This window comes from Notolepis coatsorum (assembly GCF_963971535.1).
Source record: "Notolepis coatsorum genome assembly, chromosome: 14".
Classification (NCBI taxonomy): Eukaryota; Metazoa; Chordata; class Actinopteri; order Aulopiformes; family Paralepididae; genus Notolepis; species Notolepis coatsorum.
This window is the reverse complement of record NC_140178.1, coordinates 35,104,636-35,130,606: the sequence shown is the minus strand read 5'-3', so window position 1 is coordinate 35,130,606 and position 25,971 is coordinate 35,104,636. Positions and strand designations below refer to the sequence as shown.

Below are 25,971 nucleotides of genomic sequence, written 5' to 3'. Positions count from 1 at the left end.
ATGACCTTTATAATCCCCCAAGGGTACCACATGGCAAAGACCGATATCTGTTAGAAATCTGATATGTTATACTACAGTACAGCTTCAGTATGAGGAGTAAGTAGGAGGAACCCTGTTGTTTGTTTTGGTTGAATTCTGACCAGTTGTATGTAAAACCTAAAGTTGATAGTAGAGAGATCTCTCCTATCTTTTGACCGTTTCTTATCTTGGACAGTTGAAGGGATTCCTTCATGCCTCTAATTATAACCCACAGTCAGGATAATAATATACAGTAAATACTTGTTTGACCACCAGCACTACTACCACTATCACCCACCAACACTTACTACCACCACCACTACTACCACTACCACCACCACCACCACCATCACTACTACCACTATCATCACCACCACCACCACCATCACTACTACCACTATCATCACAACCACCACCACCACCATCACTACTACCACTATCATCACAACCACCACCACCACCATCACTACTACCACTATCATCACAACCACCACCAGCACTACTACTACCACCACCAGCACTATTACCACTATCATCACCACCAGCACTACTACTACCACCACCAGCACTATTACCACTATCATCACCACCAGCACTACTACTACCACCACCAGCACTATTACCACTATCATCACCACCAGCACTATTACTACCACCACCAGCACTATTACCACTATCATCACCACCAGCACTACTACTACCACCACCAGCACTATTTACACTATCATCACCACCAGCACTACTACTACCACCACCAGCACTATTACCACTATCATCACCACCAGCACTACTACTACCACCACCAGCACTATTACCACTATCATCACCACCAGCACTACTACTACTATCACCATCACTACTACCACTATCATCACAACCACCACCAGCACTACTACTATCACCACCAGCACTATTACCACTATCATCACCACCAGCACTACTACTACCACCACCAGCACTATTTACACTATCATCACCACCAGCACTACTACTACCACCACCAGCACTATTACCACTATCATCACCACCAGCACTACTACTACCACCACCAGCACTATTTACACTATCATCACCACCACCACTACTACTACCACCACCAGCACTATTTACACTATCATCACCACCAGCACTACTACTACCACCACCAGCACTATTTACACTATCATCACCACCACCACCACCATCACTACTACTACTACCACCATCACCACTATTACCACTATCACCACCACCATCACCAAAACCACTACTACCACTATCATCACCACCAGCACCACTACTACCACTATCATCACCACTACTACCACTATCATCACCACCATCACCACTACTACCACTATCATCACCACCATCACCACTACTACCACTATCATCACCACCATCACTATTACCACCACCACTACCACTATTACCATCACCACCACCACCACCACTCCCTCTACCACTATCACCACCACCACCACCACCACCACTACTACTACTACCACCATCACCACCACTACTACCACCACTACAATTCATTATACTGGACTGTTATGTCATTGTATAACATTCACATATCCCCTCCAGTAACCCCCAGCCAGCACCTGCAACTGAACCCCAGGCTGTGCAGGCAGAGTCGGTGGAGGACGATGAAAACTGCAAGCTGAGTATGAGTGAGAAGCTGGCCCTCTTCAACAAGCTGTCCCTGTCGGGGAGTAAGGGGGACGGCCCGGCTGAAGCCCCGCCAGAGAGGCGCAGGCAGAAGGGGGCTCGCTATCGCACACAGCCCATCACCGTGGAGGAGGTCAGCCTGGTGAGTGAGGAGGGACGACACCACAAGCATGAACATGAAGAACCATGTACCTCCATTTTGAACTTTCTTTGGACTGTCCATATCATTTCAAGTGCAAGGCCAATCTTCAAGGTCAATCTTTGTACGAATGTGATGCATCACCAGAAAGTACTAAACTTCTACTGTCTTTAACTATACATTTACATAACACTCCAACTTACCGTCTTTTAAAATTAGGTTTGAAAACAGTTCACCTCAAGACGTAAAATGGACATTTCATCTCAAACCTTATTTAAACTGGAAAGGCAACTGAGGTTTCCCTCATTTACAGTCACATTGAGTTTACTTACAGAAATGAGCAAACAATAATGCATATAAAATCACACAGCATATAAAATCACAAGACATAACTAAAAGTCTTTATTTGTCATCAGATTAACACATGACAACAAGATGAGGCAAAAAGCGAGGATAACAAATCAATTAAAACGCGTCCAATTTGATTGGAAGGATGGAGATAACGGTTTTAAACTCTGCAACAGAGGGGAGAATCTCAAGCTTTTAATGACTGTTTGAGTTCATTCCATGAGCTAGAGGGCATCATAATGAAATGCAGATTTACCCTGTTCTGAGCAAACTTGGCAGAACTTGAGAACCAGCCAGTCATTAGAATGGGTTCTATACGTTCCAAAATTCCATTCCAATGATGATGATAAGGAGGTAGCAAGGGCCTTAACCCTTTCACTACCACACTACAAAGGGTTAACCCTTTCACTACCACACTACAGACGGTGTGGTAGTGAAAGAGTTAAGAATGAACAAATACCAGTGTTTGTTGCGCCTCTCCTTCTGGTTATTCTTCTTCGTCTCAAGGTTGAATAATGAGTTAGAAAATATACTCCTTTATGTCTTCGTAACTCATTTGTCAATGCTACTTGACTGTGATGTGATTCATTTAATATCTTCACTACATTACATCCTCCCTGTTCACTTTATTATTATTATTAATAATAATAATAATAATAATAATTATTATTATTATTATTTTATTAGATTCAAATGTATTGTCATTATACAGCACAAATATAGTACAATGGAAATAGGTTTGGCATCCAACCAGAGTGCAAATGTAACAGTAAAGTGCAATAGTAATATACAATGTACCAGTGATTAAACTGGGTATAAAATATATAAATTAGTACTACTGAGTGTAGTGCTAATCAGATGTATATACAGAGTTGTAACATTAATACTTTATACCTTTCCCTATTCAGCTCCAGAAAGGCCCTATACAGCTTCCTGTGTTTCGCCTGTCCTCCCACCTCTCTGACAGGCAGCAGGCTCTGTCCGTCAACCTGAAGCCCAGCGAGGTGCGTCAAGCCCCGCCCAGGTCTGACACTGGGCCCACAGAGCCTGGCCCCTCCAACCAGGGTCTGCAGCGCTGGGACTCGGAGCCGGGCATCAGGGGCATCCTGAAGAAGAGCCGCTCCAGCCCAGATTGGAACAGGGCGGACAGCGGCCAGCAGGAGGCGCCCTTCACCCGAGACCAGAACGGTGGAGGCTGGGGACATGGCGGGACGCGGGAGAAGACGGAGGAGATGGAGACACCGGACATCACTCCCGCACGGCGGAGGGAGAGGCGCGGGGTTCTGGGGGTGGACGGAAAGCCACAGGCTGCCGCTCCCTGGAGGCAGAGGAGCCGCGCCAGGAGGGAGACGGTCGCCTGCACCCCAGTAAGAGCCCAGACAGAGCCGGCGTTCCTGCAGGAGGAGAGGCCCCGCCGGGCTGAGCAGGGTGAACAGCCTGGGTCCCCAGAGGAGCGTCGCTCAGACACCGCTGGGAGAAACAGGTGAGTTACCGAACGGATCCGGCTGCAGTCATGACCGTCTGTGTCGCTTGTGAGTGAGAGTAGACGTGCGAGAGGAAGAGAGAGGGGAGTGAGAGATTATGTATAAAGATCATGACAGAGTCTGTGCTATACTTTTTACAACTCACTTGTATAACTTTTAAACATTTTACGAATACAATTTTCACCCTCTATTTCAATCTCCTATGCAGAGAGTTGGACAACGTTCAAACCGTCTGCTGACAAGGCTAGCATGTCTAATTTATTTAGCTTATTCTTAGCGTATATATATATATATTGTGACAAACCTGATGGGATACAGGTTAGCTACGGTTCAAATACAAACAAATGCGAATGTCCACACAAGAGCAATATCAATCAATGCAGGTATTTATTGAATTTACTGTGAATCCAGCGGGGAAAGCAATAGAATGGTCGTGATCCGGTCCGGGGTCAATAACACAAAACGGGCTCGCCGACAGAAAAAGGGATTGTTCACAGTTCAGGGTCGTCGTCCAGTCCAAAAGGTCAGTACACAGGGGGAATCTCAGCCAGTCCAGGGTCCAGTACACAAAGAACACCTCTCTCGCTTTCTCCTCTCCTCTACTTCCTCTCACCGTCGCAACTCTGAACATAAATCTCTCTCTCTCTACACCACTACTCCAACACCATACTCCGCTCAACTCAACTCTCTTCATCTCAGTGTTAATGTAATGTGTGGGATGCTTGTGAGTGCACGTGAGGTGTGTGTCTACTAATTATGTGCAGGTGTGCTATATTAGTACTAATCAGCTACCTGTGATGGATATATCTCCCATCCTTCACATACTGTATCCCAAGGAGGGGGGAGGAGATCTGTCACAATATATATATATATATATATATATATATATATATATATATATATATATATATATATATATATATATATATATTGTGACAGATCTCCTCCCCCCTCCTTGGGATACGTGAATGATGGGAGATATATCCGTCACAGGTAGCTGGTATATATATATACACACGTATATATATATACACATCTGTCTGTGCATACCTTCATATCATCCTTTTTACATATCTGTAAATACTATATCTGTACATATCCCTTACCTACTCTTACTAGTTACGCTGCTGGCCAGTATGACTACTACCATAGTGTCAGTAGTACTAATGTATATAGTTTATCCCCAGTTTAATCTCCTGTACATTGTATATTGTTATTGCACTTTACTGTTACATTTGCACTCCGGTTGGAGGCCAAACCTCTTTTCGGTGTACTGTACTTGTGCTGTATAATGACATTGACAATACATTCTCTCTGTGTAGGCTGTTTGATCTGGCCCGTGATGCAGATGATGATGAGGAAGAGAAGGGCAGCAGGATGCAGAGCTACACCACACCCAGGGGACATGTTCAGGTGACTCTGGCCAACAGCGGCGCTCCGCTGCAGGAGGCAGAGAACCACGCTGGTGGCAGGAAGGTAAGACCCACAGAGGTAGCCTGGAGTCGCAGGAAACGTCGCCCATTTGAACCCTTTCACTACCACACCACAGAAGGTTAACCCTTTCACCACCACACTACAGAACCGTCTGTAGTGTGGTAGTGAAAGGGTTAACCTTCTGTAGCGTGGTTGTGAAAGGGTTAACCCTTTGTCGTGTGGCAGTGAAAGGGTTAACCTTCTGTATTGTCGCAGTGAAAGGGTTAACCATTCGGTAGTGTGGTAGTGAAAGGGTTAAAGTGACATCACCGATTGGAGGGTTGGTCTCTCTCTGTGATGTCTAGCTTTAGGAGAGAGTGGCGCGTGTTCACAAACACTGACCGAACTGTGTGAATTCTTAAAATGTGTGACATTCCCCTTTAATTCCCACTGACAGAACGTCCAATTGTAACGGTTGTCCAATGGTATCAGACCTCTAAAAGCGGATTTCACACTAAGCCCTTCAAATGAAGTTTTATTGATTTATTCCTTTTGCACTACTTGTTTTTAATGCCTTCTATAGCCTACAATCAGGATCTCATGGGGTTAAATCCAGTATTAGCCTGGAAATCACAGCTGCAAACTCAGCTGTTGCTCACTGGGAGGTTCACCGCCCACTTCTGGGGGGAGCAGTAGTTTGCAAAAGCCATGGCTTTTCCCCCTACCATCATTTCTAATCCCCCGAGCCTTTAGCCTGGAGCCGGTGGGGGTTCAGACAGTCCATCGGACAGACTGTTCAACAAGTCTGTAGACCTACAGACTGACAGAAGGAAGATCTCTGGAGAGGTGGCTAATGTCTGTGATGTGACAAGAGTCACATGGGGGACCCTGATGTAAACAAGACAAAAGTATTTTTCTGGTCTGCATCCCCTTAACAATTGTTTGTATTGAGCCGTACTGTATTGTACCCATTCTGCAATCTGTTAATAAAGTTTTCAATTCAATCAGTTCAGTGTTATTTGGAGTTGTCAGAGGAAAAGGACCTTTTTGGAAGTGGGGGAGCGCGCGCCCACTGTCTGGCTGTCATTATAGATTGGATTGATTGATTGATTGAACATTTTATTAACAGATTGCAGAATGGGTACAGTACAGTACAGCTCAATACATACAATTGTTAAGGGGATGCAGACCAGAGAAAGACTTTCGTCTTGTTTACATCAGGGTCCCCCATTTTCAATTCATCATAACATATATGACATACATGACATACAGATAGACAGTACTGCTACATCTATACATTTATGACATACCAGATTTGCAAATACAGTACTGTTTGTGATACGAAAAGAGTCCAGAAAAGAGAGTATATACATTTGACATAGAAACTGTACATTGGAGGAGGTTGGGGGGGGGTTGGGTAGGAGGAGTGGGTGGGGGACTGAACAAGCAAAACTGTACAACTGAACAAGCAAAACTGTACATTGGAATATTGACAAGACCATACTTGGTCATTTACTGTACATTGGGGGGGGGGGGGGTTGTGTTAGGACATTTACAGGGGCCAGTTTCGAATTGCAGTCTCCCTTAGGTGTTTTTTGAGAGTGTTTTTGAAAGTGGGTAGTGATTCACATTCCTTTACAGCTTTGGGTAGGGCGTTCCACATTGATGTGGCATAATTGCAAAACGTGTTTAGTCCCTTGTTTGAGCCGAATCTGGGTTTAACATGATTTGTGGAGCTCCCTCTGGTGTTGTGATCGTGGTATTCACTGATCTTTGGGAAGTATTTTAACATGTACATGGGTACCTTGGTCGTGTAGTGTATCTTGTAGACCAGGCCCATTGCAAGTTGCTGTACTCTGTCGTCTACTCTAAGCCATCCTAGGTTGTCAAAGTGGGCAGGGGTGAGGTGAGTTCTAGGAGTAAGGTCAAGCAGTAGTCTGACCAGTTTGTTTTGAGATGTTTGTAATTTTGTTTTTAGCGCCTTTGAGGTGCTTTGGTACCATGAGGTGCATGCATAGTTGTAGTACCCTTGCTCCTGCTAGAGTCTTCAGGGTATTCTTGTTTACCAGTGAGGAGATCTGGTACAAGAATCGTGTTTGTTGGTTGACTTTTTTTATTACATTGGATGCCATTTTGTCACAGGAAAGATTTGCCTCTAGGATGGAAACAGTGTTTACATTTGGTTTATCATTTGAAAATACCAGGGAGTGGAGCCGCTGGCAGAAGCAGCTTGGTTTGCTGTTACTTTCTTCTCTGACTGTGGGGAAAGGCAAAGAAGGCAAAGCTATTTGTCTATTGGACTATTTGTCGTTCCATTGCAACCAGATATAGCACCTCTTAGCAACAGCACACCGCTGCTGGTATGTGCTAAATGTCTGAGGTTATCCATATGTTACTTAGGGAATATGTCCAGCTTGGTTGGTGATAATGTACCGGGACTGGAAGGGAATGACAGAATGACACGGAATGTAAACAGATTGACCACTAGGGTCGTTGGATGGGTCTCTGTCCTGACCCCTTAATGACCCCTCACTCTCAGCTGCACCATGTTGACAGCTCATAGGCTCTCTGCGAGATATGTTTACATGAGTGTGCTGATATTTCCCTTTCCCTGTTTGTTTAAATGTCCCCCCCTGTTTGTTTCTGCTGTTTTCCCTGTTTGTTTATCTTTTTCCCCTGTTTTTTTTTTTTTTTTTTTTTTTTTTTCCGTTTGTTTATGTTATATTTTTTTCGTTATCCTCATAGAAATTCTCACTTATTTTCCTTTTTACCCCCTGGCTCCCTCCCTTCCCATACTACCCCCTCCCTCCCCACACTGCCCCCTCCCTTCCCACACTGCCCCCTTCCTCACCACACTGCCCTCTGCAGGACGAGACTCCACCCTCCCATGATGAGGCTGTTCAGCGCTGGGTAAGCAGCATAGTGTTGATGCTCTATTTTGATATTTCAACCGAAAATATAAAACCACATTTTATTATTGGTTGATTTATTTAATATAAAAATACAATGTGCATCTAAAACTAAAAACAAACAAGGCTCTTCAGTATATGAGTAAAACTGACAAGAAAACTAAATAATACAGACAATAGTACAAATATATATAGAAATGTAATGATAAAGAAAAAATACAAAGTAAATGAATCAGTGGATTTTGTTAAGTCAGTCAGTTGTTTTTTATGATTTCTTCCATGCTGAATGAGTTATTTCCTGAAAGATCATCTCTAAACTCTAGATTTAAAGAGGTAATCCTGCATGTTTGAGGAAACAATAATAATCCAAGACTATTAGTAGACTCAGTTTCTTTAGATTGCACTGGTGTGATCCTCACCTTTAGAAAAACGGTCCTGGATGTGGCTTTTATTCAAAATGTCCTTTTCTCATTCTATTTCCATCTCAAATTCTTTATTACGTTATAACTACTTTATTCTTCATTAATTAGCTACTTTATTACCTTTGTTATTGAATGAATGAATGAATGAATGAATGAAAACATTTATTTAAAATGGACACCACAGCTACATTGGACCAGCCACAGTGGACAGATCAGATGCGTTGTTTTGCGTGTTTATAGCACAAGTGCTAGTTTGCAACACTAGTCCATTGAGGCTTTTCTAAAAGATATAATAAAATTAACAGTAAAATACAGAATTAAAATCACAAATCAGAACAAATAGTTATCAGAGCAATAGTCCATGATCAAAACAACAAAACCAGTCCGCGTCTATATATGTGAGCACTGCTGCTTTGATTTTTCAGCCATACCTTGAGTCCTCTGCTGAAGACGTTGGCATTGGACTCCAGTTTTAAGCCAGTAGGCAGAGAGTTCCATAAGTTTGCCCCGTTAACAGAGAAGGCAGACTGTCCAAACGAACTCTTGCACATGGGAACATTACAGTCACCATTATTGGAAGCTTGTGTATTTGCTCTACTAGAGCTCCAACATCTAACCACCAGTCCAGAAAATAAAGATGATACATGATTGTGCAAACATTTAAAAACAAGTCTAATATTACAGAAAATTACAAAATTGTCAAACGTGAAAAGATTGTGCTTACTCAAAACACTGCAGTGGTGCCATCGCATTGGTTTACGGTCAGAACATTGAACTGTCCACACACAAGCACACATGAACACACACACGACACGCACACTGTGCACGCTCACACACGAGCAGCCACTTAACACTTTAACATGAGCGGGCACACACTCATGTCGCACACACGCACACTTATGGCCAAAGGAAAGGACACTTTAAATTAGAATAACAGGAACAGTGTATTGCACTACCAAAGCTAACTAGCATGTCCCATATGCTCTGTAAATAACTATGTACAGATACCGAGATGTCACTCCATGTTACCTGCTACCTGTTACTGCACAATGTTGTTTCCTTCTTATGATTCTATTATATGTACCACTGTATTGCACATCGTTGCGGGCAAGACCACCCGCATTTCATTGTATACCTGTATGCCGTGACAATTAAAACTCTTGACTTGACTTGACATGCTTTTTATAGCCTGTTTGTATATTATAGTTATGGGTTTTAGTATGGTTTGTGAGGTTTGTGACCATGATGTGATACAATAAGACAAGTGGGAAAGGATCATAGCATGCATATAAAGTTGAGCAGCTTTAGTTGACAGATCCCTTCTAATAAAACGAAAACAGTTTAAATTAGGCTTGACCTTCTTACATACATAATGTACCTGTTTATAAAATGTTAGGTTCTTGTCTAATATGATTCCTAGGTACCTGACCTCATTCACTTCGGCAATTATTTCATTTTTAATTTGCACCTCAAACAAATAATTTAAAGGCCTTTTGCGTATGGAGATACACATGGAGACAGTTTTCTTGACATTCAAGGTCAAATGAGACGACACAAGCCAGTCGGAGATGTTATGCACCGCAATGTGTAATCTTACGGTTATTGGTAAACAAAAGTGTTGATTACGGTATCGTAACAGTATATTGCACAGTATATTGCTCAGCCTGAGTTGAGGGCCAAATATTAAGACTCAAGGGATAGTTGTTGTTTGTGCTCTGCATCAGGTTGACCCCTCTTCTCCCCCCCACTTCCTCTTCTCTCCTAGGAGCCAGTATTCTCCTCTGTCTATTCTAGCAGTGCACCTCAGTATGTCATGTGTTTCAACCAGGTAAATGTGACCGCAGAGTGATGTCCACACATGTGGGGCCCGTGCATGACCGTCGAGTGCTGTCCACACATGTGGGGCCCTGTGCATGACCGTCGAGTGCTGTCCACACATGTGGGGCCCTGTGCATGACCGCAGAGTGCTGTCCACACATGTGGGGCCCGTGCATGACCGTCGAGTGCTGTCCACACATGTGGGGCCCTGTGCATGACCGCAGAGTGCTGTCCACACATGTGGGGCCCTGTGCATGACCGCAGAGTGCTGTCCACACATGTGGGGCCCCGTGCATGACCGTCGAGTGCTGTCCACACATGTGGGGCCCTGTGCATGACCGTCGAGTGCTGTTCACACATGTGGGGCCCTGTGCATGACCGCAGAGTGCTGTCCACACATGTGGGGCCCTGTGCATGACCGCAGAGTGCTGTCCACACATGTGGGGCCCTGTGCATGACCGTCGAGTGCTGTCCACACATGTGGGGCCCCGTGCATGACCGTCGAGTGCTGTCCACACATGTGGGGCCCTGTGCATGACCGTCGAGTGCTGTCCACACATGTGGGGCCCTGTGCATGACCGTCGAGTGCTGTCCACACATGTGGGGCCCTGTGCATGACCGCAGAGTGCTGTCCACACATGTGGGGCCCTGTGCATGACCGCAGAGTGCTGTCCACACATGTGGGGCCCTGTGCATGACCGCAGAGTGCTGTCCACACATGTGGGGCCCCGTGCATGGAGCCCTCTGGGATGAAATATTAACTAATATAAGTTATTCTAATATAAACATTAACTCTGGTCTGCAGTGTGCTGTTGTATAGGCACTCAGGCAGTGAAGGTTTTGAAAGACATAACGACAGTTTGTTTTTTTGAGAAACACTGTGTGCCTTTTCATTCAAGTTGGTGAAAAGTTTTCTTTTATATATTTCTTTTACTTTTAACTTTGAGAATGATTGTATGATCTCTGAATGTCATACCTCCATTCTCTCCCGTTCTCCCTAACTAACCTACCCAGTTACTATTACTGTATATTCTATCTCCCCTACTCACCCATTGTGTTTTCTCTCCATATCTCCCTCCTCAGACCAACCAGTCCTATGAAGCCCAGGAAGTGTCCTCTCCTACCCAGAACCAGAATCAAAACCAGAGCCAGAACCAGAACCAGGCTCAGCCTCAGTGGAGACAGAAGGTGATTCAGACCAGCAGAGTGTCTGACTAGAAGGGATACAGCTATGGTTAGCACTTTTGGGGGCAACAGTGGCTCAGGAGGTAGAGCAGTCGTCTGGTAATCGGAAGGTTCCCGGTTCGATTCCGGCTCCTCCCAGCAGTGCGTCGTAGTGTTTTTGAGCAAGGCACTTAACCCCCTAACTACTCCCGATGAACAGGTTGATACCTTGCATGATTGCCTCCGCCGTCGGGGTGTGAATGTGTGAGTGAATGGGTGAATGTGAGGCATAAATTGTAAAGCGCCTTGGATAAAAGCACCATATCAATGCAGTCCATTTGTTGGCTAAGCCCTAATGTCAAAAATCACAATTACAAGAGGTTCAAGGGGAATACCACCCATTATAACTTGTGCATCGAGCAGTAGCCTCCAATGAACTAAATGCTTATGTAAAGACTGCCACATTACCGGTATGTTATTGCTAGCTATGCTAATCTAAAGCTAGTTAGTTGCCAGTACGGTACCTGACATCACAGCAGCTTCATGGAACTCTGTCCAGGGGCACAGGAAGAACACATGTGAATTCTTAAGATGGGTGGCGTTCCCTTTTAAGGTTAGGTAATTTCATAGCCCCTTTCGGGACTGTGATGCACTGAGTTAATACACCGTCCCTTATACCTCAATTGAAAAATCCTACAATTAAGTCTGTCCCGCTTTTCTCTATCAAAGTGCTTGTCGTACAGGTGTCGCAAAGAAATTTCAAAGGTACTCACAGTTGCACACGGGTTTCGAACAGACAAACGCTAGGGTTTGAAAGCTCGGCGTTGCTAATAAACATTTTAAATAATTTTTAGAAACTGGTCAACACGGCTCAAAACGTGATCACAGCGGCTCCAAACGTGATCACAGCGCAGGCGCATCAGGCACCCAAAGCCAGAAATAAAGACGCTTTGAGCCGTGTTGACCAGTTTCTAAAAATGATTTTAAATGTTTATTAGCAATGCCGAGCTTTCAAACCCTAGCATTTGTCTGTCCGAAACCCTTGTGCAACTGTGAGTACCTTTGAAATTTCTTTGCGACACCTGTACGACAAGTGTTTTGATAGAGAAAAGCGAGACAGACTTAATTGTAGGATTTTTCAATGGAGGTATAAGGGACGGTGTATTCACTCTGTGCATCACAGTCCCAAAAGGTGCTAGTCATTTAACTTTTTTGTCATGGCATCCTGCCATAGCTGTGTGTCTTCTAGCCATGACCATCCAGCAGACGCATCCACCAGGGAGATTAGAAGAAAAAACTTCTCAATTGTTAGCGTTTTAGCCGTAATGCCGTTGAAGTGGATTGGAGAAAATCACATTCATTATCATTATCACTCCTCACTGTCACAGGTTCTAATTGGCCACTTGTTGGTGGATGCTGCTTACATCTCAAAAGCAGGAACTCAGAATCCATATTGGCCATTTTCTTGTTCCTAAGTAGCAATTCAAACATTACAATATATATATATATATTTTTTTATCCACTTTTTCTGCCCGGAAACTGCCCGGAAAGCCTGTAGCCGGTATTTCTGTATTTCCGATTAACACTTTAGGAGGCATAGCTTTACCAGCCTACACAGACTGGTACTCTGAGCTGCTTTCATAGGGCGTGGTGCCTCATCACCACACCTGTGTAAATGATAAGGGCGGCCATTTTAATTACAAGAAAAACAGAAAGAAACAGTGTCAATCACAGACCACCAATTAGTGACAGCACACTTAAGACGGAGCAAATAACAATCCATTCTCTGTGAAAATGAGCAGAATGATCCTTTAACAAAGCGTTTCAGCCCAAGAAGAACACATACTGTGTACAGTCTACCTTCTGTATCCTAATAGACGTGTTTCTCTGGCTGTGCAGGGTAAGGCGGTTGAAGTTGAGCAGCCTCAGACACGGGTGGTGGAACAGATGCAGGGGAGCGAGGATCAGGGGAACAGATGGGGAAGAACAGCTGAGAACGACTCGGCCCAGTGCACTGGCGCTGGACGCATGGCTAAGAGAGGTGAGAGACATCACTGTCTGTCCAACTGTCTGTCCATCTCTGTTTGTTGCCCTTCTGTTTCTGTCTGTCCATATATATCTGTCTGTTTCTGTCTGTCCGTCTGTCTTTCTCTCGTCTTATCTTGATTTACATTTGTTTTCTTTTGGTTTGCCTCTGTGTTTTTATAGAACGTTTCGGTGGAATGTTTTGTTAGGCAACGGCGAACGTCTGCTAATATCTAAACTTCACCTGCTAGGCCTGCTGTCTCCAGAATCAGAGGGAGATGAGCTTTCTAACGCTCACAACAAGAGACCCTCTACTGGAGCCACAGTATACCCATATGAAGGTAGGTCCTAGAGTCAGTCCCTATAATAGCCACTCTATATTCAGACTCGTATCTCCTGTATGTGTGTGTTCTGCCAGTCACTCTAAAACTGTGCCTATGTTGTCCATTTAACAGATGTCCGCATGCAACCTGAGATGGAGGTGGAAGGTAAGACAAAAAGCCAAACAGGCCTTAGTCTTTATTCATTATGTACTGTTAAAGTTATTGCTTGACAATTATCAGTCACACGTGATCACTGTAGGTCACTATAGATCGCCAACTGATCACCATGTGAGCAAATTATCTTTTCGTAATCTCTCCTCTTCATAGTCAATCAATCTATCAATTCCTCCTCTTCTTGCCAGGTCTTAGCTGGAATGATAGCAGTAACTACATACATTTTCATTCCCAGCGGCTCCAGAGGACAGCCCACAAGCAGAGGTGGTATCGGAGGAGGTCAAGGAAGAGATGACCGTGGAGGATAGTGGGGCTCAGGGCTGTTTCTACAGAGAGCAGTCTCCTCCCGCCACAGTCCAGGGCTCTCCTCCTTCTGGCAACGGTGCTTCCATGGAGCCAGAGCACGACCTCAGTATCTTCTGCCAGACCAACACACCCATGTGAGTCTGTCTTATCACAGATAAGGAGACTATTAGGCTTGTTAGAGGAACTACTGAACTCATAGGGGCAAATTCACAAAGGGATTGCGTGGCTTTTTCTGACGCTATGCCTGTGTAAATGGCCCCAAAACAAACCTTGCTATTCACAAAGCACTTGCAAAGAGTGAAATACCATGTGTTACATTCAATCCTAAATTGACTTGCCCTAAGGTCTGAGCAGTCAGGAAAATATGGCTCGTTTCCCCGGTAGGCCTTGAATGTAAGCAGGTGGACACAGGAAAACGGACAAGTGTTACCAAAAATAACAGTATTTATTTAAAAGGACCAAAAAGTATGGGGAGCTGGGTGCTCCAGACTCCATAGGTTCAGGATATAAATGACAAAAAAATAGCAACAATGGCCAAAATGGTGGAAATGTTCAGAGCACAAGGAGAGCTCTTCAGGTGAGACTCTGGAGACCAAGTGACGAGAGACAGCCACAGACTGTAACCTCGTTCCCAGCTTTATCTCGAGAGATAAAGCCTGGTAAAGCACTACGGCCGAAAGTGGGAATCGGGTAGGAAGTCCCGCCCCTGAAATCACGACAGGTGCTCGTGAAAATGCACTCCCCCCAGAAACAACCTTGTTATCGCCTCCCTCGACAGTTCTTGTGTGAATTGCCCAGCCCCAGGCAAAGCCGTTGCAGTGGCTTAAACGAGGAAATATTGTTTCTATAATTGTTTTGTTGAAAATGTCCGCTGATAACTCCATTGTCTTGTTTTCGAGATGTACGAACGTCTGCTTGTTGTTTGTTTCCCTGGGGACTATAAACAGATCAGGGGGTGCCCGGAAACCGGAAAGCCTGTAGCCGGTATTTCTGTATTTCCGATTAACACTTTAGGAGGCATAGCTTTACCAGCCTACACAGACTGGTACTCTGAGCTGCTTTCATAGGGCGTGGTGCCTCATCACCACACCTGTGTAAATGATAAGGGCGGCCATTTTAATTACAAGAAAAACAGAAAGAAACGGTGTCAATCACAGACCACCAATTAGTGACGGCACACTTAAGACCGAGCAAATAACAATCCATTCTTTGTGAATTTGCCCCCTAGTGTCAGTGCAAACAACTTCAATTGACATCGACACCGATTTACAATTAAAGGTGCCATCTGTAATCCAAAGACAAGCAGAACAACATCTAGCAGCTAAAATCAATCTGTATTTTGAGTTATGAAGGTTAGAAAAGCCAAAATATATATGGTCACATAAATTGGTTGGCTTTTTGGATGCAATGTTGACCCTGTAACTTGATTAAAACATTATGTAATGTGTGTGCAGACTGCGCTCGTTGGTAGCAGAGCACAGGCGGTCGGTGCGTCCGTCCCGGAGGACCCAGGGCTCCAGGAACCCCCTGAGGGCCCTGGCTGCCAGGGAGGACATCAGACAGGACTACATGGGAGAGAGGATCGACGTAACCACTGAAGAGAGCAACAGGACACAAGTGGAGAAGAGTGAGTCCACATGTTGCACAATACTTTCCATCAAAGGCCCAATTAGTGATCCACACGTAAACCAATGGGTAGGCCACCTTTACCAGCACCACCACCACCTACACCACCACCACCTCCACTACCACCTCCACCACCACATGTAGTACCTCCTCCACCACTACCACCATCACTACCACAATCTCCACCACCGCCGAAAAAGCTGAAATAGGAATCAAGATATATTTTCATTCTCTATTTGACTGACTGAGCTGTTGATACAAGGGCTAACATTCGACAACAAGATAAATACAATATACGTTTTTAATCTTTGTTTTATTTGTTGTAATATGTAGCTATAAAATCGTCTTTTTTCCATCAACAGATCAAACTCTTCAGGGATGCATGTGACTATACCTCTTATTCTTATGGTCAAGAATTACGGATTGGGCCTTTAAATTATTATCATCGTTTTACGTCCCTATTTTCCCACTACAGTGAGGTTGGACGGGGCGATGACTCCACGCCACTGGGCACGGTTTTGTGCCATGTCTTCATGTATCTCCAGATCCCTCATATCATTCTCCACACATCCCCTCCACGTCTGCTTCGGTCTCCCTCTCGGCCTCCGCCCATCCACAATCATCTCCTCCACCCCTCTCAACATCCCCCCTCCTCCGATCTTCTCACATGTCCAAACCACCTGAGACGTCCATATCTCACCTTGAAATCAATTTCCCTGACACCACAGATCTCATCCACCTCGGCACTGGTCCTCCCGTCCTGCCATCTGACTCCCGCCACCTCAACATCTTCCGATAACAGCTCCTTAACACCACCATCACCCTTTTTGTCATTGCCCACGTTTCTGAACCATACAGGAGAACTGATCTCACACATGCTTCATATATCCCTCCTCTGATCTTTGACTTTACCTCTATGTTTCGATTCACCAGTAGCCTACTAATTTCCCGCCACTTCCTCCACGCCGCCGCCACTCTCCCCTCACCGCCCTTTCCACTCCTGCCTCACAGTCCATCACATCTCCCAGATAGCGAAAACTGCTTCACCTCCTCCAGCACCTCCCCTCCCACCACTAGACCACCATCTCCAACCACCTCCTCCTCTTCCCTCTCACACGTGGGGCATCTAAAATCCCTCACTCCCCTCAGATTTTCCAAAGCTCATATATTCCTTTTGCTCATACGGTATTATAACTTCTGTTGTTTCCTCTCCAGTGTCTAAGAATCCCTCCAAGTCAGACTCGGCTCAACTCACAGAAGATCCAGTGACCAGCAAGACCAGCCCTCCCTTCAGCAGCCTCATGCTCATACACATCAAAGGTGTGTGTGTGTGTGTGTGTGAGACACTGTGTGTGTGAGACACTGTGTGTGTGTGTGTTGTGGAACCGGATCAATCAATTATGCACGTGGACAGATCTACATGATCAATATAAATGTATTAGTAAGACACATGGATCAAAATACAAGTGAGAGAGGTCAATGAGCTTTGCTGAGAGGAGTGCTTCCATTGTGGCCACTGAAATCACACTAAGGGAGACAAGGGGACCCAGGCCTCTTGTAGGCTGTGCAGGTGTGGGGGGGGGGGGGGCTATGGGGAACATGGGCCCTCCTTGGGCGAGAGATGTGGATATTGTCTTTTAATCAGACGAGGAATGTGGAGCTAGATTCTTCCACAATGTGTACCTTGTTTATGTGGATAATCAGGACAATTTCAAGACTCCACACTCACAGAATCAGGACATGCTATCAAATGAGGACATTTTCGGCATTCTAGTTTTGTTTGACAAGCGGTTAGGTTAGGTTAGGTTAAGGTTAGGGTTTGTTATAGAATGCATATATAAGTCTATATAATGTCCCCATATTTCACATAATATGCAGATAATCCAATGTATTCAGATAAACTTGAGGTGTGTGTGTGTGTGTGCATCCATAAGTGAATTGGTGCATACATGTACATTAAACTTGAGGTGTGTGTGAGTGAGTGTGTATGTGCGTGTGTGTGTGTTAACATGTGCATGTAGGGTTATATTGTACAGCAGCATGTGTGTTTATTTGCATATAGCATTAACTGTCACCTCTCCTCAAACCTTTCTCTGTGTTTGTTTCCATGGCGACAGGTAGGCGGCAGGTCCAGGTGCGTCTGGTGGAGCCCTCTGCCCGCTCACTGAGCAGTGGAGACTGCTTCCTATTGGTCGACCCGGACCACTGCTTCCTGTGGAGTGGAGAGTTTGCCAACACCATAGAGAAAGCCAAGGTATCACAGTATCATAATAACACTGACCCTGGCAGGCAAGGAGTGTCATACTGTAACATGTAGAGAAATGTTACAAGGGTACACCCTAGTCGTTAGGGAGCAGCAGAGATCATTTCAGCATAGTGTGTAGCTACACAAGCAAGTAAAGGCCCAATCAGATCAAATTGAAAGAGACATGATGTCATCCTCCCGTCTAGTTGAACTCTTGATACGAGGACTAACAGTAGACATGCAGTTACATATGAGTTTTTTTTTTGTGGCTGTAAAATGTTTGTTTATGTTGGTAAATGTACGTAAACATTTAAGTAAATATAGCAATATTCTGATCTATGGGTTAAGAAAGTCCCATCAAAATGTACTGTATCTACTAATCATATTCAAGAAAGATTTGATAAGATTTTGTTCCAGATAAAATATTTGTTGTTAGATTAGAATTATTCTAGAATAATAACGGTCTATACTTTAGGTGACAACAGAGGAGAGAGTGAAACCTATGATCAGAGTAGTCATTCACATAGATTCTCTCATTGGACTGACTTATTGTGAATACCATTTTAGTGATACAATAATTCAAACTATTCCCCATTTTTCTGGAGACCCCCTGGAACCCTCTCAAGGACTCCTGAGGGTCCCTGGGCCCCACTTTGAGAACCACTGAATCACATTATGTGGTGTTATAAACGCATGTTTTCGTCAGTAGTATTAATGTTTGAGTGTGTTGTTCTCCAGGCTTCAGAACTGGCGTCATTCATCCAGAGCCAGGGGGACCTCGGCTGCCGGGCGTCCCAGGTCCTGCACCTGGAGGAGGGGCTTGAGACTGACGTCGACCAGGCTGCAGAGTTCTGGAACCTCCTGGGAGGAAGGACACAGTACAGAGGTCAGGACTCAAAATAACTACTCTGTTATCCACTTTTTCCGCTACGCTTTTGCCACGTTTATTTGCCATATACTGTAGAAACCGCACAAAATTGGTGAATTCGGTTAAGTCAGAGGAAGTGAATAAACAACATTCTCCCCTTCATCAAAACCCATTGTTAAAATACCCTTGAGCAAGGCATTTTAGATTAGATTAGATTCAAATGTATTGTCATTATGCAGCACAAGTACAGCACAACTAAAATAAGTAATGTAACAGTAAAGTGCAATAATAGTAATATACAATGTACATGTGATTAAACTGAGTATAAAATATATAAATCAGTACTACTAAGTATAGTGCTAATCAAATGTATGTACAGAGTTGTAGTATTAATCAAATGTATGTACAGAGTTGTAGTATTAATATGTACAGTGATACAGGTATAAAGCCACTATAGTAGTAGTCATACTGCTTAAAATGGCATTTACGATTCAGAAAGCTTGCATTTTATAGCTTGTTGTATTTGTTTGTGTGTAGTTGGACTGTACAAGCATGGCTCTGTGTGTGTTGCTGTCCCTAGGAGCCGGCGCGGCAGAGGAAGACGAGCTGTTTGAGAGTGGCGTGGTGGAGTCCAACTGTGTCTACAGGCTGGTGGAGAACAGACTGGTTCCTCAAGAAGAGGGCTGGGCCTCCGCGCCCAGGATCTCTCTACTGGGTTCCGCCGAGGTCAGGCGCCTCTTCACTCTCAACTACAAGTTTCACTTATGTTGTTTGTATAATTGTAAAATGTACTTTTACTTTTTGTTAATTCATATATAGGATTGCCTATGCCACATTTAGTAGAAACACTGCTCCCTGCTTTATGCTATATAGACCTTTTCAGAAGTATTCTGTTGCTAGGGGACCAGCTGTGGCCCCTGATAATTTCCTCTCAGCAACTGTATTAGCAAACATTGCAACAGGAAATACAAAGGGACCTATTTAGAATGTTTATGTTGTCAAGTTAGAAGATGTCTATTCAACTATCGCTCTAGTTCGGTAGGATTCATACATTATTCAAATCTGTTCTCATCTTACATTCTAAGTAGCTGTGTTTCAAATTCATCTCGGGAGCGACCGTGGCTCAGGAGGTAGAGCGGCTGTCTGGTAATCAGAAGGTTCCCGGTTCGATTCCGGCTCCTTGAGAAAGGCACTTAACCCCTAACTGCTCCAGATGAGCAGGTTGGCACCTTGCATGGTTGCCTCTGCCTTTCAGGGTGTGAATGTGAGTGTGAGGCATAACTTGTAAACTGCAGTCCATTCCATTCCATCTCTGTTCTGATCGGGTCAGTCTTCATCTCTCGATGTCTCTCTATTTCTGTGTGTGTGCCCAGGCCCTGGTGTTTGACTTTGGCAGTGAGGTGTACCTCTGGCATGGGAAGGATGTGGCCCTCAGCGATAGGAATGTGGCTCTGCAGTTGGCCCAGCAGGTGTGGATTGGACCCTACGATTACAGCAACTGTAGAGTCAACCCACTGGACCCCAAACACTGTGATCCCAGCATACAGTCGTGAGTTCACACTACACTGTAATGTAACCAAACTATACAGCTATAATGTACACACTACAAATACTGTAATGTAACCAAACTATACAGCTATAATGTACACAATACAAATACTGTAATGTAACCAAACTATACATTTATAATGTACACACAAACAAATACTGTAATGTAAGCAAACTATACAGCTATAATGTACACACTACAAATACTGTAATGTAAGCAAACTATACAGCTATAATGTACACAATACAAATACTGTAATGTAACCAAACTATACATTTATAATGTACACACAAACAAATACTGTAATGTAAGCAAACTATACAGCTATAATGTACACACTACAAATACTGTAATGTAAGCAAACTATACAGCTATAATGTAGGGCTGACCTTCGAATTTTCTTTTGGAATTCGAAGCTTCTGGGCCGAGATTCGATTTTAATTCGAAGCTTTGAGATTTTTTTTAATCTGATTTTATTTTCATATTCGAATCCCATGCCCATCGAACGAAGCTTTGAAGTATTTAAGACAGCCCTACTATAATGTACACACTACAACTACTGTAATGTAACCATGACATAACAGCCGTAAGTATACACTACTCTTATCTTACCATGACATACAGCTGTAGGTATCACTACAGCAATCACAAAACAAATTAAATAGAAGACAATTTTATCTTTTCAATTCATAATATTCTCTCATGATGTGTGATGCCTTTCCTACCAATATGGAGAAATGCCGCCAAGACTTCTTATTGGCCATGTAATTTAATGGTGATTACAATCATATAATTTGATTACTATCATCTATCATTTGCGGATGTTTGATGATGATGCAATTGAATACCACCACGTATGAATACAGAGGACTAGAATTATAGCTAAAATGGTACTAATTGTAGGCAAAATACTGTGCATGTTTAAATTCAATTGTAGGCAAAGTGTGTAAATTCATTATGTATGGGCACAGAGTGCTAAAGCTTCTCACGTCTCCTTTATCCACAGGCAGGGAGAGGGGCGTCCGAGCTGGGCCTTGTTCGGCTGTGTGTCGGAGCAGAAGGAAACGGCTCTCTTCAGAGAGAAGTTCCTGGACTGGACTGGCAGCGATTCAGCCCGGGAGGAACCCACTCCAGTGTCGGAGAAGGAGACACAGGTTAATATACAGTTATCCAGGCTAAAATGTTGTGAATTGAAGCCACAGACTGGGGGTCGAGGGGGGGGGGGTGCTGTGAAAAGGCATACTGGACATTATCATATTTATAGTCTTTGGTAAAGATGCCTTTTCTTACAGTATGAAATAACACATTTTAAAGTCTAAAAGCCTCATGCTCCAATTGACCTGTCTCAAACCACGCCCCTTTTATTTTGATCCTCCAATCACAACTGTTGCTTCCGGAAGCAGGATCAAGGAAAGAGGGTGGGGCTTGAGATTATTAGTCAATTATTAGGGCGAGATAAACCTGAAAAGGCAAAATAATAATTCTTTGCTGTCAAAGTTCACCATTCTCTCTATTATGCTTCATCTTGCTGGGTGGGTCAAAGTTCACCATTCTGCCTATGCTTCATCATGCTGGGGGGTCAAAGTTCACCGTTCTGTCTATGCTCCATCATGTTGAACCAGAAAGACTGAGAACCACTGCTGTTACACCTCGAGAGACTTAACTTAGTCCTTTAAACACAATGAAATGCTCTCCTCTGCCCTTCATTCCTTCACAGTCAGTCCGTTCCCAGACGTCTGTGCCTATGTTGGCCCCACAACCAGAGTGTCTGTGCCCCTGTGATGCCAAGTCTCTGGTGTCAGGCCAGGGGCTAGTAGGGGACAGCCTAGTCCACAATGTCCTGGATGGGGTTGATGTCCAGAGGGGGCAAGGGGTCGTCACACTGGATGATGGACGTCAGATGGAGCTGATCACGGTCGCCGTGGATACGTGGCACGTCCAGGAGTTTGATGACAGCGAGGTTCCTGTGGAGAGTCCAGGGCAGCTCCACGAGGGAGATGCGTACGTCATCCGCTGGACATACAGCATAGACACTGGTGAGTGACACACACACACGCACACGCACACACACACACACACACACACACACACACACACACACACACACACACACACACATGCATTTAAAAGACACACACACACACACACACACACACACACACACACACACACACACACACACACATATGCATTTAAAAGACACACACACACACACACACACACACATATGCATTTAAAAGACACACACACACACACACACACACACACACACATATATGCATTTAAAAGACACACACACACACACACACACACACACACACACACACACATATATGCATTTAAAAGACACACACACACACACACACACACACACACACACACATTATGCATTTAAAAGACACACATGTATTTTTATCTTGTCTCAGCAGTAGGTCAGATGAGCAGCCCAGATGACCAGAACAAAAGAGAAAGCTCCGCCCTCTTCCTGTGGAAGGGGCGCTACTCAAGTGCCAGTGGGCGGGGCACAGCTGCCTTCCTGTCCATTGGGCTGAACAACTGTGAAGAGCCACAGGTGCGCACAGGGCCTCCAACAGGCATCTTCACGACCTCACTCTGACCCCTGTACCTATTTATAGAGGCCCACATGGAGACATGTTGTATGGGACTTTTTGGGAAATTAGCTTACCGTCTTCTCCAGAGAGAGACAAGAAGATAGATACCAGTTTCCTCTCTGTGCGTTCAGTAGAAAGCTATCTGGCTGCATGTTAGCCTAGCTTATCACAATGAATGGAAGCGGACATGGCCAGATAGCTTTCTACTGAACGCACAGAGATACAACTGGTATCTATCTTGTGTGTTGCGTGTTCTTTTAACATGTTTCCCCTGGTATACCTTCTTATATATATCTTATATCAATAAGATCATGGGTTATTATAGAATTTCTTTATGGACTTGGGGGTCATACTTTATTGAAGAATTTCCCTTTTGATCTAAAACACTATAGACTGTGTTGTAGTCTCCTACCATTGTTAAATCAAATTGTGTGTGGGTGTGTGTGTAAGTGAGTGAGAGATACATACAGCAACCAACAGAGGTGGAAAGTAACTAATTATATTTACATGTGCCTGAATTAGAATCAGAATGAGAAACTCTTCATATACCAGGGATTGTCCTCTGCATTTAATCCATCCTAACTATGTAGGAGCAGGGGGCAGCCACAGGGTGGCGCCCAAGGACCAACTCCAGTTCTAACGCTAGTGCCTTGGTCAAGGGCAATGGGCCTCATTCATGAAGTGATAACAGATTTCGTTCTTAACTAGTATTTCCTCTTATTTTGTTCTTAACTGGGATTCAGCAATGTTTTCTTATTGTTGCTTTTCTCTCAGGCAAGACCAAATTCTAAGAGTGGTCGAGAGCACTCTTACCCAGATAAGAAACTCTTACTCAGATGAGAAACATTAAAAAAAGCCTACCATTCCTAATATAATAATACATCAGATTTATATAGCGCTTTTTCTAATGCTCAAAGACACTTTACAAAACAAACAATACAATACAATACAGTTTTAGTAGATACAATAAAAAAATATATATAAAAAGGTGAGAGGAAGGAGTTCCATTGGTCAATTGCCCCCAAATACGACTTTATAAACCCTGAACTTAATTATTATTATTATAAATTTTTTTATTCTCTTTTTATTGATTTTCTCCAGGGTCCATACAAACAATGTCCTGACTTCACATTCATTTATCTCAGCCTTCTGTAGTACAATTTCCATTCATTGTTAATAACTCAGTTAAAGTGCAGAAGTACAAGTACACACATGAGGACCAAATCAATACAGTCAATAACATCCTATACTTCTTTTTTCCTAGACAAACAAAAATAATAACAAAGTAATATGTTGGGGTGCATCTTCCTGACACTCGACTCCCTTTACACAAGGTTCACTTAAAGATTTACCCGAAAGGACGTAGCTATACACATTAAACAAATGAAGATAGTAGCGGTGTAATGTACATTATCCATCTTTCCCATTTCTTCCAAAACGTGTCCTGTTGCAACCTAAAAGAAAAGGTTATTCTTTCCATCTTAAAAATATCATAAATAATATCAATCCAATCATCCACTGTAGGAATTTCTGTTCTTAATGGCTTTCCTGCTAGCTGCACTTAGAATCTGAAATATATATCTATCACCATTTTCTGATGGCATAGCGCCCAAATATAGACTCTCCAGCTTAAATGGAATGTTAACAGATTAACACACACACATGCGATGAGAGACCCACAGGAACACACACACATGCACTGAGTCGCGAGTCGTGAGACGTGTGTGTGTTTGTGTGTGTGTGTGTCATTTTGAGATCAGTCGCAAATTGCTTCCCGTTGAATGGATCAGACAGCGATCAGATGCCGAAACTCTGCTGTTTTACACACGCCTCATTCGCCTTATAAGGAAATGGCGGGCGTGTCTGTATGCAAATTTAGGCGCGAACGCGCATTTGAATTTAAGAATGAGTGGGATTCATCATGCAACAGACCTGGGTATGAACAGATTTGGACGTTAAGAATGGCTTGATGAATGTGGTGGTGGCTTTTCTTATTGTTCTCTTAGCAGACAGGTAAGCAAGAATATAAGAAAAATAATAAGAGTATTGTTGAATGAGGCCCAATGACTTATACATACTAGCATGTATAGTAAGTTAATATGTATTGTATGGTGTGGGAGGGAACTGGAGGTATCTGGTGTGGTTGGAGAGGTGGTGACACTGACAGTCTTCCTGTTGTGTTGTTGTTGTTGTTTAAGGTGGTGCATCAGGGAGAGGAGCCCCCCTGCTTCCTGCAGCTCTTCCAGGGGAGCCTGGTCATCCACAAGGGCAGACGAGAGGAGGCCTCCACTAACACAGGTACAGTAACGCACTCTATCTATCTATCTATCTATCTATCTATCTATCTATCTATAGACTGTCTATCTAAACAACAACAGACCACACTACATGCTGTCTATCATGACCTGCTCACAACTAAGCTACACCTCCTCCTGCTCACTACTAACTAAGCTACACCTCCTGCTCACTACTAAGCTACACCTCCTCCTGCTCACTACTAAGCTACACCTCCTCCTGCTCACTACTAAGCTACACCTCCTCCTGTTCACTACTAAGCTACACCTCCTTCTCACTACTAAGCTACACCTGCTCACTACTAAGCTACACCTCCTCCTGCTCACTACTAAGCTACACCTCCTCCTGCTCACTACTAAGCTACACCTCCTCCTGCTCACTACTAAGCTACACCTCCTCCTGCTCACTACTAAGCTACACCTCCTCCTGTTCACTACTAAGCTACACCTCCTTCTCACTACTAAGCTACACCTGCTCACTACTAAGCTACACCTCATCCTGCTCACTACTAAGCTACACCTCCTGCTCACTACTAAGCTACACCTCCTGCTCACTACTAAGCTACACCTCCTCCTGTTCA

At 43.9% G+C, this 25,971-nt stretch overlaps 1 protein-coding gene across 1 annotated transcript in view; it reads left to right on the top strand.

Annotated features, from left to right (window-relative positions):
• Positions 1 to 25,971, top strand: part of svilc (supervillin c) — a gene marked incomplete at its 5' end in the record, with an annotated part of 49,890 nt that overhangs the window by 8,911 nt on the left and 15,008 nt on the right. The window contains 19 exons of the mRNA XM_084329074.1: positions 1,588 to 1,813; positions 3,067 to 3,641; positions 4,965 to 5,118; positions 10,152 to 10,214; positions 11,288 to 11,392; positions 13,268 to 13,409; positions 13,645 to 13,734; positions 13,849 to 13,881; positions 14,126 to 14,330; positions 15,651 to 15,823; positions 17,038 to 17,142; positions 17,940 to 18,076; positions 18,806 to 18,953; positions 19,516 to 19,661; positions 20,309 to 20,484; positions 21,491 to 21,638; positions 22,202 to 22,520; positions 22,911 to 23,056; positions 25,295 to 25,394. Coding sequence (XP_084185200.1) covers positions 1,588 to 1,813; positions 3,067 to 3,641; positions 4,965 to 5,118; positions 10,152 to 10,214; positions 11,288 to 11,392; positions 13,268 to 13,409; positions 13,645 to 13,734; positions 13,849 to 13,881; positions 14,126 to 14,330; positions 15,651 to 15,823; positions 17,038 to 17,142; positions 17,940 to 18,076; positions 18,806 to 18,953; positions 19,516 to 19,661; positions 20,309 to 20,484; positions 21,491 to 21,638; positions 22,202 to 22,520; positions 22,911 to 23,056; positions 25,295 to 25,394 — 3,191 coding nt within the window. The remainder of the gene's footprint in view (positions 1 to 1,587; positions 1,814 to 3,066; positions 3,642 to 4,964; positions 5,119 to 10,151; positions 10,215 to 11,287; positions 11,393 to 13,267; positions 13,410 to 13,644; positions 13,735 to 13,848; positions 13,882 to 14,125; positions 14,331 to 15,650; positions 15,824 to 17,037; positions 17,143 to 17,939; positions 18,077 to 18,805; positions 18,954 to 19,515; positions 19,662 to 20,308; positions 20,485 to 21,490; positions 21,639 to 22,201; positions 22,521 to 22,910; positions 23,057 to 25,294; positions 25,395 to 25,971) is intronic.